Source organism: Atractosteus spatula, chromosome 11, assembly GCF_055471065.1.
Source record: "Atractosteus spatula isolate fAtrSpa1 chromosome 11, fAtrSpa1.hap1, whole genome shotgun sequence".
In the NCBI taxonomy this organism is placed as follows: Eukaryota; Metazoa; Chordata; class Actinopteri; order Semionotiformes; family Lepisosteidae; genus Atractosteus; species Atractosteus spatula.
The window spans coordinates 39,837,840-39,854,111 of record NC_142716.1 but is presented as its reverse complement, the minus strand read 5'-3'; the positions used below and the strand labels follow the sequence as shown (position 1 = coordinate 39,854,111).

General features: G+C 33.5%; 2 protein-coding genes across 7 annotated transcripts in view; one reads left to right on the top strand and one right to left on the bottom strand.

Moving 5' to 3' along the window:
• Positions 1-7,357, top strand: part of gas7b (growth arrest-specific 7b) — a 117,780-nt gene extending 110,423 nt beyond the window's left edge. The window contains exons 13-14 of the mRNA XM_088928227.1: positions 816-914; positions 3,252-7,357. Coding sequence (XP_088784353.1) covers positions 816-914; positions 3,252-3,365 — 213 coding nt within the window. The 3' untranslated portion in view covers positions 3,366-7,357. The remainder of the gene's footprint in view (positions 1-815; positions 915-3,251) is intronic.
• A 1,610-nt stretch (positions 7,358-8,967) lies between these two features.
• LOC148824040 (putative uncharacterized protein MYH16) overlaps positions 8,968-16,272 on the bottom strand; it is an 86,626-nt gene continuing 79,321 nt past the window's right edge. For all 6 annotated transcript variants that reach the window (XM_088927129.1, XM_088927130.1, XM_088927131.1 and 3 more), the window contains 3 exons: positions 14,897-15,097; positions 12,270-12,416; positions 8,968-11,608 (listed from right to left, as the gene is read on the bottom strand). In XM_088927129.1, coding sequence (XP_088783255.1) covers positions 11,462-11,608; positions 12,270-12,416; positions 14,897-15,097 — 495 coding nt within the window. In that variant the 3' untranslated portion in view covers positions 8,968-11,461. The remainder of the gene's footprint in view (positions 11,609-12,269; positions 12,417-14,896; positions 15,098-16,272) is intronic.

The following is a 16,272-nucleotide window of genomic DNA, read 5'->3' as shown; positions in this document are numbered from 1 at the left end:
ATGTGGAACATTACTTTTTCACTGTAGCATGAGTCACTTGCTTTTATTTTGCTGTCATTTAGTGATGGGTATCGTTATTATACTGATGTGCCCACAGCCTGTTTTTCCTATATCAGAGCTTCAGATTCACACTGGTAGATCGCGCTGGACTGGCAAATGAAAAAGTAGATTACATTAAAAAAGGTTGGGCACCCCTGAGATAGGTTATAGTAAAATCAAAGACTGCAAATTAATGTACTCTACAGTAGACTACTTTGTGAAGTCACAACAAATTCTCTGTAAAAGATTTAAAGATTTTAACCTCATTTCAAACCACTACTTTATAAAGATAACATCAGAATCAGTGAACAATTAATCTAGTATCGTGGAAATTTTGAGGAATGTATTGGACATTTTTTCTAAATAATACAGTAAATTCACCAGGTTTTGGAAAAATGTAAGAGTTTGAAAGCATATTGGTATACAAAATATGAAATAAATACATAGCTAATGGATTAATTTAGATACAACCACATTCACTAACACTCAGAAAACTATTTGTGGTCATTACTCACACCTTCAAAGGAATTTTACAAGCAATAATAATGCATTTCAAATGTACTGCCAAAATTGTGCACCTTATACTTTTTAAAGCTCGGTTCAAAACTCAATACACTGGTTTACTTTGAGATTGTCATTAATGTCAATTGCTAGGTTTTGTCCAGAATGAAAGAGTACAGTATATAATTTTACCAAGCACAGTATGTATTAGCATACTACTATCAGTGATATCCAATTCCTTAGCCTAATAGCCTAATAATTTAATTTTTCTCTAGGAACTGGAGAGACTGGAGGTGGAACGCATTGAGATGATACGGCAGCATCTCTGTCAATATACAACGCTACGGCATGAAACAGACATGTTCAACCAAAGCGTAAGAAATCTTCTATCCTTCACATTAGGCAAAAAAAACATCCGGTCATACAAAGTAGACATAGACCTTGTTTAGAATGCATGTTTGAGTTACTAAAATGACTCTTCTTTTATTATATAATTCTTTAAAAAGAGTAAGAAGCTACTTTTCTTCTATAATATTGAATTTGGGTTTTCCATTTTGTGAGAAAAGTTATGATTGGTGTCACATACAATTTCACCCTCGTGGTGGAACCAAGAAAACAGCTGGAAACCTGTACAATGTCCTTTACACTTTTTAAAATGTATTACTAACAACTTAAAGTTTTCAACCTATTATTGGCAAAAACATGTAATTGGCTTATTAAAACTCTGAGTACAATAAATAATTTTGCCACACATTAACAAACATTTCTATATAATCAAACTCTAAAATTTCCATTACAGTGATACGAATTATTATTGATTTGATATGACCTTTCTTGGATTATTGTTTAGTGAAAGAACACTGTATGCCAAAGCAAATTGTTTTCTTTGTACACTTACTTTCAGGCTCTACAGAACATTGCATTTAAAAAAACAGTTTTATTAAAATTAAACCAGCACACACAAACATGTAATACACGTTAGGTGTTAGTTGCTCCATGTAGCCAGCCAGCCAGCCAGTTTTAAGTGCATCTGGTGTAATCTGAAGCGCAGGCACCAAGAAGTATATCTTCCATTTCAAAGGAACACTTGAATAAAAAAAGCAACCTGTGGAGAAAAATCATCAACAAAAAATAAGTTATAAACAAAACAAGGTCTCTTGGCCCATACAGCCTGTTCTGTAGAATTGGCATTTTTTTTTTACAGAAATACATGTTATATTTCCAACAAACTATACAAAAAAACTTACATGAAATCTTCTGTAGCTGTGAGAAGACTGAACCGCATCTCACACAACACAGCATAGGACCAGATACGACTTCCATCTAGTCTCTAGTCTCTCTAGACAGGTCTAGCCGAACTGTCAAAATAAAAATAAGAAATTAAAAAAAAACTTGAAATACTACACATACTGTAATGAAATGGATAGGAATGTTTTCAAATTAAAACAGTGCTGTAAAGATAACATTACTGTATGCTATAAAACAAGGAAAATAACAGCCATCCAATCACAATCTACTGAAAATCTAAGCATAATAAATGTGTATACTCAGAAACCAGTATTATTCACCTGTATTTTGCTAAATTTCATGATAAATGCTACAAATATTACAAACAGCATATCTCTTTGTTCTCAGTCATGCGACTCGTTTGAGAAAACACCCATAATCCCATGTACTAGTTCAAGTACAAATGACACCTAAAGAAGGATCCACAGCCAAAACGTTATTTTTCTTTTCTTCTCTTTTCAGCATGGAATAAACCTTTAATAATCCTCTGTACTCCTTTATATCAGCCGTGTTTGGTTTTTGCTCCAGCTGAGTTCTTAATCACAAGCTAAATTATTTCAGATATTAATCACGTTGGTAAATTTGCTTTTAAAAGGTCAAATGAGATTTGTAATTAGTATCAACCCTCTGCCAGTTTCTGAGTGTCAGAACTGCTTTCCTTTATCAAGTGTGCTGCCTGAAATGTTACCAACTGGAGATCTGCATACTGAAAAAGGCTCACTGACTGATACTTTGTCACTGCCACCTGTGTCTGTTCATCATCAGTTGATCAACTAGTAAGAGCTGTTCAGTCCAAAGCAGTGGAAAGCAAGTTGAGGAAATGCTTTGTTCTGTATACTGATGTTGTTGGAAACGGTAGCCTTGAAGCTGAGTATTGTTGATACTCATGATGGACTTAAGAAACAAGTAATAGTTTAAATAAGTAAATCAATTAAATCAGCAGTTAATGCTAGTTAAATAGAATGAAGAGCAGAAAACAGTGTTCCTCTAGGACTAGGTTTGGGACCCACAGCTTTAGATCAAGACATCCCTGCATTTAGTTAATAATTTAGTTAATGCAATAACATGCATCCATATTTTCCTTCACAACTTTGCAGTTGACAAAGTTACACAGACATTCATGTAATAGCTTATTTTGAAAATAAATCCTAATAAATAACACCTTTGGTTCTCCAGTTCCTGATCAATTAAATCCATCTTTGTTCATATTTTACCTTCAATGAGCGCCTAAGTCTCTGCAGACATCCAAAAAAAATGTTCATACTGTATATGAAAAGGTACAGGGCAGCGACCCTAAAATCTACTGTACTACACATTTATCTCCTTAAACCTTTCATGGCAAACATTAAGCTGAGTAAAGTTTTTTCTTCCCTTGCAATATTCTAATATAGTACATCTTTGTTTTATTTCTGTGCCATTTCCAGACTGTGGAACCAGTAGACCAGCTGCTTCAGAAGGTTGACCCAGCAAAGGACAGAGAGCAGTGGGTGACGGAGCACAACACAGGCGAGATCAGACCTATTGACCTGGAGATATAGACAAGACGCTGGAGATCACGGTTATATGATGGTTTAATGACAGTTCAGTGATAGCAGGTTGAAAGATTTTGTGTAAAAGTTGTGCACCGGATTGGTATAGTAATGGATACATTTATTTTCTCAAATATAATTGAAATACGGTAACCTTTTATTTAGAAAAAATACAGAATCTTTTTGTTGATCTGAACTGTTCTCTACAAAGGGGTTTTGACAGACTCACACATTCTACATAGTTAAAATAATCATTGAAAACGCAACACAAATTGAAAACTGATTATTACTGAGTCGAAAAAACAACACTTGCGGCTATAATGTAAGTATAGTGAAAAGGACTAAAATTAGGGTTACAAATTATTTTATGTGACGGAATGATTCTACATGACAGAGGAGTTTTATTTTAAATTTCAGGATCCATTCTAAAGGTTACAGCCTTACCAGTCTGATTTATTTTGTATTGATGGTCACAGAGCATTTTTTCTATAGTGCCTTTTTTAAAGAAAGAAAGAAGAACAAACAAAAGTCATTTATAAGTTAACATTACTCAGCTGCTGTTCATTTACTTTTCTTGCAGATTAATATCTGTGTGTTCACCTGTGCTGGTGAAGAAACCTTTCGCTTTGCATGCTGAGCATGTATAATATCAACATAACTTCACTGAAATGCTTTTGGCTTGGCAGATTCCAATTAGCATTCTTCATTCCAAGACTTATATGGGAAATAAGACTCCTGACTACACCATTCACAAGTATAGTAATTCGATTCACAGTCTGCTTTGGTGTAAACTCAATACTTTACCTAGCATTTTTGTGCACTAAAGATGTTGAAGGACTTAAATTATGAATACATAGTGCTGCTCTGAAAAGAACTATGATAAATTGTACAAAGACGTTAGAAATGCAACTTTATACATGTCCTAGTAATGATATTCAGTAAATGTATATATCCTTTTTGTCAACCTGTTGTTCATTAACCTATTTTGAGAATGACTCCAATAGTAAATTGTACTAATAATACCTGAACACATAAGGACAACAGAAGTAAATAATAATATGGGCTTAATTACTCTGAGAATACTTTTATTATTGTCAACATAAAGATTGCTGAGGTGTATTTGAAAATAAATTTCCCAATAGCAGTAAAAAGTTGAACATGTCCTATCCTTTATGGACTTTCAATGTAAAATGGCAGTTATTTAATGTCTAGCCTCAAGCTACAAATATTGCATACTACACTAAATACAATACATTGTGAGTCATTAATACATTTCCTAAAAAATACCTCTTATAGTTACAGGTCAAGACACAAGATGCAGGTATTTTGTTTTTTTCTGATTCTAAGAGGTCTGATATATTTAATTAAACAGGGGCTTAGGAAGCCTTATTGTATGCTTTAATATTCCTGGAATGAGTCTATTAGAGAAGGTTAATTATATTTTGTTAATTATCTTAAGAATATAATATGGGAATGACAAATGTTTCTCATGACATTCATAGATTCTTCCCTTTGATCTTTCAGTACTACAATAATTTTGAAACCAACTTATTTCCATCAGATACCTACAGTAACTAGAGATTACACATAAAACTACAATAGGTAATTTTCCCAGCTGGGTACAGTATGTTGTTGATTATAGGTCTGTATATTGCTGTGTTGGTGTTTAGTGTTTGAAATTTATGTGTTTGATAAACTAAGCAAATATTTGGTTCCTAAACAATTTGTATGAGTCTTGGTGCCTGGAAAAGTCAAAGTTAAATGAAAAACCTCAAATTGTAAAACAGTCATCAGCCACCACGACAAAAAATGTATATATTGGAAAAGAGATTTTGTGAATGTTCTTGTTGTATTGCAATACCTGCAGTTACCATTCTGAAATGTGTAACTTTGTGGAAAATGTGAGGTTTTAGTGGTCTTGAAAAACTAAAATATTTTTATATTGCTGTTCTGAAAGATTAACAATAAATTTTAAATGTTTTTAACTTGAATATTAAAATAGATATATAAACAAAATGCATATATGCAAGCCATGCAGAATTCCAGTCTCTCTGTGACCTTTTTAATATCAGATACAGACATTAAAGTTAATTAGCTTAAAAAAATAAAGGAATCTTTTGTCTCATAAAACATGGTTATATGCACAATTTATTATTTTCCAAGCCTAGGTTTTGCTGAATTCATTTTACAATACTGGAATTTTTTTTTAAATGTTACAGTTGTATAGTATATTTTCATATGTATCATTCAGTTAAACAGTCATAGTTCTGAATGCTAGGGAGGATTTTGTAATATCTAATATCTGCAATTTAACTATAGGATGAATTCAGAAAGAGGCATTAGGGAATCTGCAGATGGCTTTGCCAGCTTGTATGATCATTGCTACGTGCTATTTTATTTACTTACAGCAGGTGTCAGTAATGTAACATGAAAGACAGGAGCCCATTCTGGTGGAAATCATAAAAATAAAATTGCATTTTCATCTAGTACTTATACTACCTAGTAGAAAGAATAACTGGAAAATATTCATAGTGCCTGTTCTGAGACAGAAATGTAGGTTTGTATTATTTTTATTTATTGTTTTCTTACCCGAAGGTACCTTTTGAATAGTTTTATAGTTACTACATTTTGACTTTAATATGAGAAAGCCCTTGAACTTTCACCTAGTAAAAATTTGTATTTCTTGTACTTTTAGAGCTAATGATTTTAAGAGCCAAAGAAAACTGTTTTACACTGTTTTAACAAAAGGTAATTTTTACATATTGCAAGACTTTTAACCATATCCAAAACTTGTACAATGAATGGATTTTGATTTTAGCAGTTTTTGTAATGATAATTAATAATAATTAAGGCATTGACCTTGAAATGGAAACTGAACCTCCCTTTGGAATATGGGTTTTGATTATACAAGCTTTGGCTCATGTAAACCTTATTATCATTCATGTTAGCCAACTTTGGCATATTTATATTTTTTTTATCAAACTAAAGCTCATAATGAAATATTATTTAGGTTCTAAAGGAAAAAGTAATAGGTTTATTCCATGCTGAAAAGAGAAGAAAGAAAACACAACTTTTCTGCTATGGAGCCTTCTCGGGTTTGAAGAAGACGAAGACCACCCAAAGAAGGCTCCATAGCCAAAACATTGTGTTTTCTTTCTTCTTTTTTCAGCATGGAATAAATCTATTTCTTCTTCCTTTGCAGCCTACACATGCTGACGCAGCTACCCACCTGAACAACTTATTTAGGTTCTTGTGAAGAATTCGACAGAATTCGTACAAACCAAATTTACATTCATATAAATGTCATTCCAAACAGTAATGTTGTCAGGATTCTTCACATGGTGATACTCGATTTTTCCCTTATTATGAAAGGTGTTCACATGACAAAATGTTCAGCAACCTAACTCGATTTTTAATGAATATCTTTATTAGAAAAGATTTCACTGTCTGTGAATACAATCAGAATACAAGCTCCTATATGCTGTTTTAATTGTTTTTTTTATTGTTAAAATACATTTTAAAACAGGATTTAATTCAACATAATCTATACATAACTTTATTCAAAATTGTACTTGCTGAATAAGAATAGTGACCATGGCACATACTGTATACCATAACATCCATGAACATATATAATATTGAACCACAGTATCTATTTTTGTACAAAGATTAACAGAAACTATAATTTTCTCTCAAGTGTCATTTTAACTGGATACCACCTCCATATTTCCTACATGTTATCATTCATTAACACTGGCACAATTTTATATGTTCACTTTTTTTTTCTCTTGGCTTGGAGAGACCCGAAATATTACAAATGTACTGTATATATGTTATTATTGTTTGATAAATTGTATTAATACTTCAATATTGTGCAAGCTGTAATATGGAAACTTGTTCTGTTTAAAGTATGTAACTAGATCATTGAAAGATTGTAAATGTTCATATAACTGCTATTAAGTGAATGCTTTTCATTAATATAAAATATATTGATTAAATACTATGTCAGAGTAATTGTGAATACATTTTTCTTTGTTATATTTTACATGAAATCTCTTTTTATATCCTTTACATGCAAAACAGATTATCTAGCAGGCACTTACTATTTCAAGGGGTGCACTTTTTTGTTCTGCAAGGGGGCTGTTTTGTTAACCGTTCAGATCATGGCAACAAAATGCAACATGCACACAGATCTACCAAAACACATTAAATTGTCATTAAATTAGAAAAGCACTGTCCCATGGCATTTTGTTATCACATTGGCTAAATGAAACCTTATGTGTCAATGACTGTCCCTTGTGGTGAAGCATGATGGTCTTTTATGAACTCAAAGATGACAGATAAGTCTTGGGATCTGCACACTCTCCGGAAGGTTGAACAGGTATGCTCTCAGGAGAAATTTAATGATGTCTGAGATATAGAAAACAGGAAAACCCAGGCAATGAGTAAGCCTCCTGAAAAAAAAATGTGCAGGCTGTTGCAGTCATCTTACTAGATGTTTTCAGAGTATCATAGTAGGAACATTTATATTAGGCTGTTATTTAGTAACTGAAACTTATTTGCAAAGGTATTTAATTTGTAATATAAGATAAAAAAAGAACAGAGTGAAATAAGATGATTGGTCATGTACAGAATGTCAATGGGAGAAATGCTGATATTAACTCTAGTAGAACAAACAAAACAGGTGAAACTGAGGGGTTAATATCAACTTAGTCTGAAAACAAGTAGTGGGTGTGTTTGATAGATTAAGGAATTGGATCACATTGATAAATTAATGGCCAAAACCAAAGACTATAACAAAAGTTACAAAAAATAGGTTGCATTCTGCAGGTCTAGCATGTTTGGCTGCTAGTAGATAAATATTCTGAAGCTCTCATCCAGGCATTAAATAGAAAGTGTTTTACCTGTGAAAAAATCACCCCTCTGTGTTATGCCACGGCCAGTTGCTGCACATTGCCGTGGTGAAAAAGACAGGCCGAGGCCTAACTGCAGGACCCGGTATTTCTGTGGGGCTTCAGAAGGACAGGGGGATGACAGGAACAAAGCTAGATGACAAAGGCTGAAAAAATTGTAGGATCATCTCCCTCCTGCACACTGACAAGATGTTTTTACATTCTTTGTCAGTAGAGGAGAGAGCTCCAGCCTTCTCTTTCAACGTTTGTTTGACCCTAGCAGAGGTGCAGAAAGTTTTATCAACAAATAGGTCATTTTTAAATGATTCTTTGAGGCACCTCACAACAACATCTGTCCTTGTACAAAAGCTGTGTGTTAGAGAACCAGGGCAACATTTTCCTTGGTGATAAAACTGAGGAATGTGCAGTTTTTGGAAAAGTGGCCTGTGAGGTAAGGAGCTGCTTCCTGACTCCCTTAATCCTGGATCCTCAGGATGGGATAACTGACTCCAAAGCTGCCACTTCTTGGGGATCTGTATATTGTAAGAATGAACAAAAAGACTCATATATGTAAAATATAAAATGCAGAATTAAGATAAAAGGGGCGATGGAGTGAGAAAGCCACCATACTAATCTATGATCATGGCAGGAAGGCTATCAATTGCTACAGGTACCTGATAAATTCATGTAAATACTACAAGATAAAAAAGAATATCACATTTATAATTATATAAAACAGTTTTATTAAAGAACTAAAAAAAAACATTTTCACAGTCCATACAATGACACGTAGTATTGGATACAATTTAATGATGGTAGTGTCAGGGAAATAGTGGAGAATATATTAAATGCAGTAAACCATGAAGACACAACACAATGTGGAATGTCTCATTTCTTTAACATTTTAAGATATGTTTTCATAAAGATTAAATATATTTCTGAAAGTTTTGAACTGATATCAGGAGTGCACTGAAAAGGGAACATACAGTACTGAGCAATGTGCAAATAATGACTATAGGGAACAAGGATAATAAAATATTACAACATTCTAAGGAACGTACCTGTAGCAAGAATTTCAAGGAAAATGCTAATATCTGACATTATGCAAGTCATTATTCAGAAAAGAAAGATAAATGCCAACCAACTTTTACTATTAAGTGTGATAATTCTGTGTATTTAAAATACAGCATTAGAATATTGAAAATATACTCAATTCTATATCCACATTTCTATTCTTGACAGAGGTTTATATTCCGAAGGACAAATATTAAACAGGGAGCTTCTTGTCTTAATTCTAAGACAAAATTCTAAGACAAAACCCTGAAGCTGAAATGATCTGGTCTATTTCTAAAATCATCGCAGGCTGAAATATGTAATAATATGCAGTATTAAATATTATATGTAATGTAATTTATTTTTACTCACTCATTAAAATCTGTAGGTTTTCTAAATTTTAAGTAATATATATATAATTTTAGTACATGCCGTACTGTCAAGACTTATTCAAAGATTTCTACTAAAGCCTATTCTTATACATTCAGTACCATGTGGGAAACCAGAAACATAGCAAACAGTTCAGTGTGACAGTTCAATTTCACGGCACAATTGTGATTCAACAAATTATTCATTACTTGATTAAGAGCAAAATTAAATCAAGATTTCAATCTACTCGTCAATCTCAAATTCCAGAGTGCTTTCATATAGGTAAAAGCAGGAACTCTGTGTTAAACTAAACCAAAGACTAGGCTTGCACATCGTGACTGCTACAGTAGGCACTTCAAAGTATTCATGTTTGCCTTATGTCTTAGGTTTGTACAGTATGTCAAACTTAAAATTTTTTAATGGTAAATCTGGGCTATACTTATTTAACATACGATAAACGTATTCTATGGGTGCTATTTTTCTGTATTAAATATTCAGAGTTAAATTTTGACAAAAGAAGATACTGATAATGCACTGGCTGTATTTCATATAATTTCTGAATTTTCTCAGATGTAGAATTGTATTTATAGCTATAAATGTGTAAATTATGTTTTGACCTAACCTTATTAATACCTTTATTAAAAATAAAATAAAAACTTTACAATATGCAAAAAAATGCCAATGTTACATTAAGTGTTCCATTCCATTAATTCTTATTTGCATTTTCAACATAGGGTCTGTAGCTTTAGATGATGCCTTTGCTGTGGATCATAGTTAACAATCGATTAAGTACAATATCAGCACACAGTAGTAGCTAAACAACTAAAAAAAGTGTAAGACCCAATTTATGGCAAGAAAGTTTCTAACATTGAGAGCAAGAACAGTGTCTCTGCAATGAATGACCAATCATAGACATTATCAATTGGCACCAGTTCAGAAGAACTCATAAGACAGAATATTAACAAAACAAGTTTCAAAATGTCAGTGCTAAATAAACTCAAAGATCACATGCCAAGCACAGATCCTTGGTAAACAGATTAATATCCATGTTACAGTATTTCTGTGTGGAACAGTACAATCATTACATTGTAAACTAAATAACGGTTAAGTGATGTGGTCATAATCTGTACAATCTTTTTTAAAGCTTCCTGCAGTACCTTTCATACAATCCATAATACATTTCTATTTGATATTTTATAGATATTTATAAAAACTCAGTCAGTCAACTTTAAGTTCTCATGTGATTAAAGATACTTGTTACCATAAAACCAAAACATATGAAACGGTTGATGTGTTTGTATTGTTACACCAAAAAACAGTGAACACGGGTAGACTAACAAAGGACAAAAATAACAAAAAAGTTGTTTAATAAAATATGAATGGAAATGTAAGGGTTTTTGGTTTCTAATCAGATAGTTCTTATATCTTGCTACTTGGTTTGTAACAGGTTTCAGAAGACAAAGACAACACCTCACCTCTTAATTTTTCAGCACTGGGATGCAAGCAGATTACAGCATTCTTTGGTGTGAATCTTCTGAGATAAGGGGCAACATCCTGGCTTTTAAAGTAACACTCAAAATCAAAACCCCCAAGCTGGAGGAAGGCTAGGGTATGGGAGGGAAAAGAATACAAAGCAACACATTCTGAAGTAAAAAGATTAATGTGTTTATACAGGGTCAGGAAATTACGTTTACACAATTAATTGGGTGTTGTCTTCTCTCCTGAACTATTGCTTTTTGAACTCCATCGATCATTTTAATGTCTTACTCTACTTTAACAACATATCTGCCACTACTCAATCATGAGCTTTTTCAGGGAGTTGAGATAGGCAGGGATGAGTGATGCAGTGTCGTCATCATTTATGATCTTCTCTGCCCGACCCTCTGAGCCTGCTGAGCTTGGTGACCTGACAAGAGCTGTGAAAGGTGTGCTGTAACCCTATGAAGACAGATACCAAAAGGCACTTTACATTTGGAATATTGCTTAATGAAATACATTTCTACAGTGTTAGTACCTATTCAATTGCTGCACTTATTAAAACACATAGACCACCTTTTCTCCTCATTTTGACCACAAGAAATAAAAATGCTTTAGCAAATGGTTGAAGGAATGATCAGGATAGGACAACATAATTGAAGACATATTGATATCAGAATGCCATGGCTATATGGTCAGTGCTTCAATCAATGGAAAAATATACTGTATCTCTTTTTTATTTAATTAAGAACAGCCTCACAGCTTTTGGATCCTGTGTTTGATTCTGGGCTGGCCTTCTATGTGTACTCACCATGGCTCTTCCTAAAATGTGGCTGCTAGGGGTAGGAATAGATTAATTTACTACAGTACCTGTCTGGTAGATCCTTAATAATGTACAGTGCAATATTAATCACAACAAAAACACTAATGACTTTGTGCTGACAAAAAAGAGTGGTTACAAGATATTAAGAATTAGTAGATGTTTAATTTTTATGTTTGGTTAAAAAGAAATGTCCTTGAACACATTGTGGTGTCTTTGTCTGTATTTGGTTTGGTATCATGTGAAGGTTTCTCATTCAAATTTAACTAACAAGAAAAAAAGACAAGGTAGAGGCGCACATACTGAAGAGTATCCTTTGCCAAAGCTTGCCCGGTTTTTGGTCCTGATCTTTGTAAGGGCTGCCTCTGCAATGTCTGCTCTCTCCTCAGCATCGTCTAGCTCATGGACTGTCTTCCTGTACTTGGCCAAATTCATATTGGCTTGTTCCTCCTGAAAGGGGATAATAATAATAATGATGATGATGAAGAAGAAGAACAGGTAACTAGACCTTGCTATTAATCTGAGGAATGAATACCAACTTCACCAAACCTTATAGTATTATTGATCACAGCTTGGGCCCTCGTTGCAATGAAGCAAAAACCACTTGAAGTTCCCCAAATGTTCATCAGACAGTGTCAGATAAACAGCCTTTTAAATACAGCCAGGATCTCCCTCAAGAATGCAGACTGCTAAAAATGTTATGTACCACAATAGTGGTGGTTGTTTTCTTAACAACCAACTCCTTTACTAAACCATAAAAAAACACGTCAGAGCCTAAACAACACAATCAAACCAGATTTATCTTTCTATATACAATGTTTTACTGTCTCCATTTCCATTTTTCGACAGTACCATTGTTTTGAGGGCTATAAAGCTACAAGAAATGTTGGTAACTAACATTTGAATACATATATATACATAGTTTCTAAACAGAAGCTAACGAAGCTTTGGTGTTTTTTAAGTGAAAGATTATGCTTGCTGAAATAATCTATGAAAACCAAATGTCATTCAATTCAAATACTTAAAAATACGGTTTAATTTAAATGACTATTTTCAAAAGAATTGCAGAAAGTCCTGCGATTAAATGAGGAACTTAATGATTGACTATTCATTTTACAGCAAGCTTTGCTTTAATTTGTTTTGATCAAGCAGTTAACACATGACAGGAAATAAATAATTGCATTACAAATTATATTGAAAGAGTGGCAGAGCAATCTTGAAAACATGCTAAATGTGAGTGTCTAATTACTTCCTATCCTATTTAAATAATCTAATATGTATTTTTTGTGTTTCCAATATAATTCTCTAAATACTGCAGGGAAAAAATAACATTGTGATCATCGCTGCAAGTGAAATGGATTAATATATACCAATAAAATGAAGCCTGTAGCAATTGTATAGATTCATGTTTTTTTTTATTAGGTTTTGAGTGAATAAAGTATTTACTTAGAGTAAAGGTTTATCTACACAACCTGCTGAGGTGATTTCCATGTCTTGAAACTTGACAGTACAGGTACTGTACTGTAATAACTCATTAAATGTATTTTTTGTTTGAAAGAGATAAGATACTATTAAGTTTATTTGTAGCAAATGCATGAATTGAGAAGATTAAAATAATAGAATGGAATGATTTTTAATGATTTCTCATTTGTTGGCTTAATGAAGGGGTTATATTCTCATCCGAGGGCTAGAGGACTGAAATAAAATCTTAAATACAAGTCATGCAAAACACCCCTTAGTCCCCTTATCATTATTAAGATTAATGAGAATATATCCACTGCATTGATTGAACCATATCCTGAAAATAAACTTCAACCCTATTCAGCATTCAACAATTCAAGTGCACTGAAAATTAATTAAAAGGCTGGGAATCTCAATATTTCAATTGTATAGGGTTCATACCTATTTTAAGTGACATCAGAAACATGTTAAATGTTATTAAAACCCCTTGAACAACCATCACAACCTGTTTTACAAGTTGCCACTACTGCAAGGCTTTTCAAAATAAACAACAATAAACTAGAGAACCAAGGAGTATTTGTTTTTAACCAAAGTTCACTGCTTTGGTTCACAAAAGTACTTTCTTTGCTTGGTTTTATGGGTGTTCCATTGGAGCAGTATGAATTGTATAATAAACTGAATAACTGATTAAGAGTAAATCTACTTTTTGGGATTTTATAGATATTTTAGAATATTTTAGCTTGCTTGTGAGAGAATAAACTAAAAGTTTTTTACTATACTGTAAGTGTGTATTATATCTTGTTAACTACAGTATATATCCTTTTACTTATATTTTACTAAATCTGTCTCAGGATATCTGGTCTCAAAAGATAACTTAGCCACATGATGTCGTGACATCGTTCACAGGGAAATGACCGAATGACCTCTCCTGGAACAAAGGGTCAATTCAGCAGAAGGGGCTGCTTGTCACGCAAGCTGGCAGTAAAGGATATACAGTATATGTAATGGTCAACTTTTTAGAATTACCATATACAGTACAGCCACAATGCAAGCAGCGAGTCATGTGGGAGTGTATTTTGTATTGTTTGTTCCACTATATAAAGGAGCACTGTAAACATTGGTTTTTAAGTCTTGTGCCACACGATGCCAGACTTCCATATGCATATGAATAAAGACGACTTTCAACACACAAACGATCAGCTGATGCCGTGTTTTCTGGCACTACACTTGTAATCCCCAGATTTTTTAGATATATTGTTTAAAGTATCTAAATATGAAATACATATTAAAGGCAAAGAGATGGGATATAATGAAAAGTTACAATGGACAATACTACATATACTGTAATATGTCACTAAGCATACATGGGTCTCAAGATACCCAAGATACCATAGCAGTCTCCATGTAATCCATGGCAAAAGACACCAGGGCAGAAAAACTCATTCTCATTCCAAAAATCAGTACAGTACCGCTTCCTCTACTTGTCTCTTGTAGGCCTTCATCTTGTTCTGGAGCCTCTCTACCAGCTCCTGCATCCTCTGCTGGTTTTTCTGGTCTTCCTCGGACTGAAACACAAGTTCCTTCAAGCGCCGCTCATTCTTGCGCAGCGTCTTCACAGTCTCAGCATGCCGCTTCTGCTCAGAGTCTAGCTCCATCTCTAACTCCTTCACCTGAAAAAGAGCAGAATGCAAGTGCCTGCACACACTGAGAAGGATACTTAGGTAGGATCCAGCAGTGTGTCACATTCTTTGTGATGCACTGAAAATGGGGGGCGGAGTGGTGGCTCTGTGGCTAAGGATCTGCGCCTTAGCGTAGGAAGGTTACAGGTTCAAATCCCGAGGCTGGCAGAGAAATCCTATTCTGTTGGGCCCCTGAGCAAGGCCCTTAACCCCAACTGCTCCAGGGGTGCTGTATAAATGGCTGACCCTGCGCTCTGACCCCAGGCTTCTCTCTCCCTGTCTTTGTGTCTGTATTTCTCATGAAGAGCAAGCTGGGGTATGTGAAAAGACAAAATCCTAATGCAAGAAACTGTATATGCCTAATAAAGATCTGATCTCTTAAGATCTTATCTTAAAATTGTTTGTATTCAGATGTCTTTAATGGCCATACTGAGAAATACAAGTAAAAGTGCAGATATAGATAAGTAGAGAACTAATGTACAGTGAGGCAGTGTAAACTACTGGTCTCAGGTACACGTATGGCCACTGTACAAGAGATTGTGTGCAAATCAGAGAAAATGGATTTATCAATAAAAAAGATTTTACCAAAGCTATGCCTAATAAAACTTAATTTCCTAACAACTATTTCCAATGTTTTCTTGGTGAAACTGGAATGTCACTATATTCATTTTTTTGCTATTCTGCGGTATGATTTAATTAAAAGTTTGCCTTTTTATTTGTCATTGTGTGTTAGAGACAGAGATACAGTAGATGCTAACCTATCAAGTGTGTATAGTACATCTTTAACTTTATGATAAAATAAATGTTAAATTTACTCATCTAAATTTTCAGAACTCATTACAGTTACAATCCACACTCTATCTTATACTTACTTTTCAAAATGTTTAATAATGTCACTAAAATAAATCATTTACCTCTATGAATATATTTAACTCTGCTTTTCATGGTTTCTGATTTCAGAAATTGCTTGAGACAGTATGTAAAATTCAAAGTGACAATCATGAAATATTCCAAATACTGTTAATTAAAAACAGACATATAATTAAAACTCAATGAAAATATGAAAAAGATTTTCTATTTTATCAACAACTCATTGAAAATCAATTAAACATGACTGACTTCTCACACAATCTGACTATGCACCAGAGAAGGAGGTTTTTAATTTT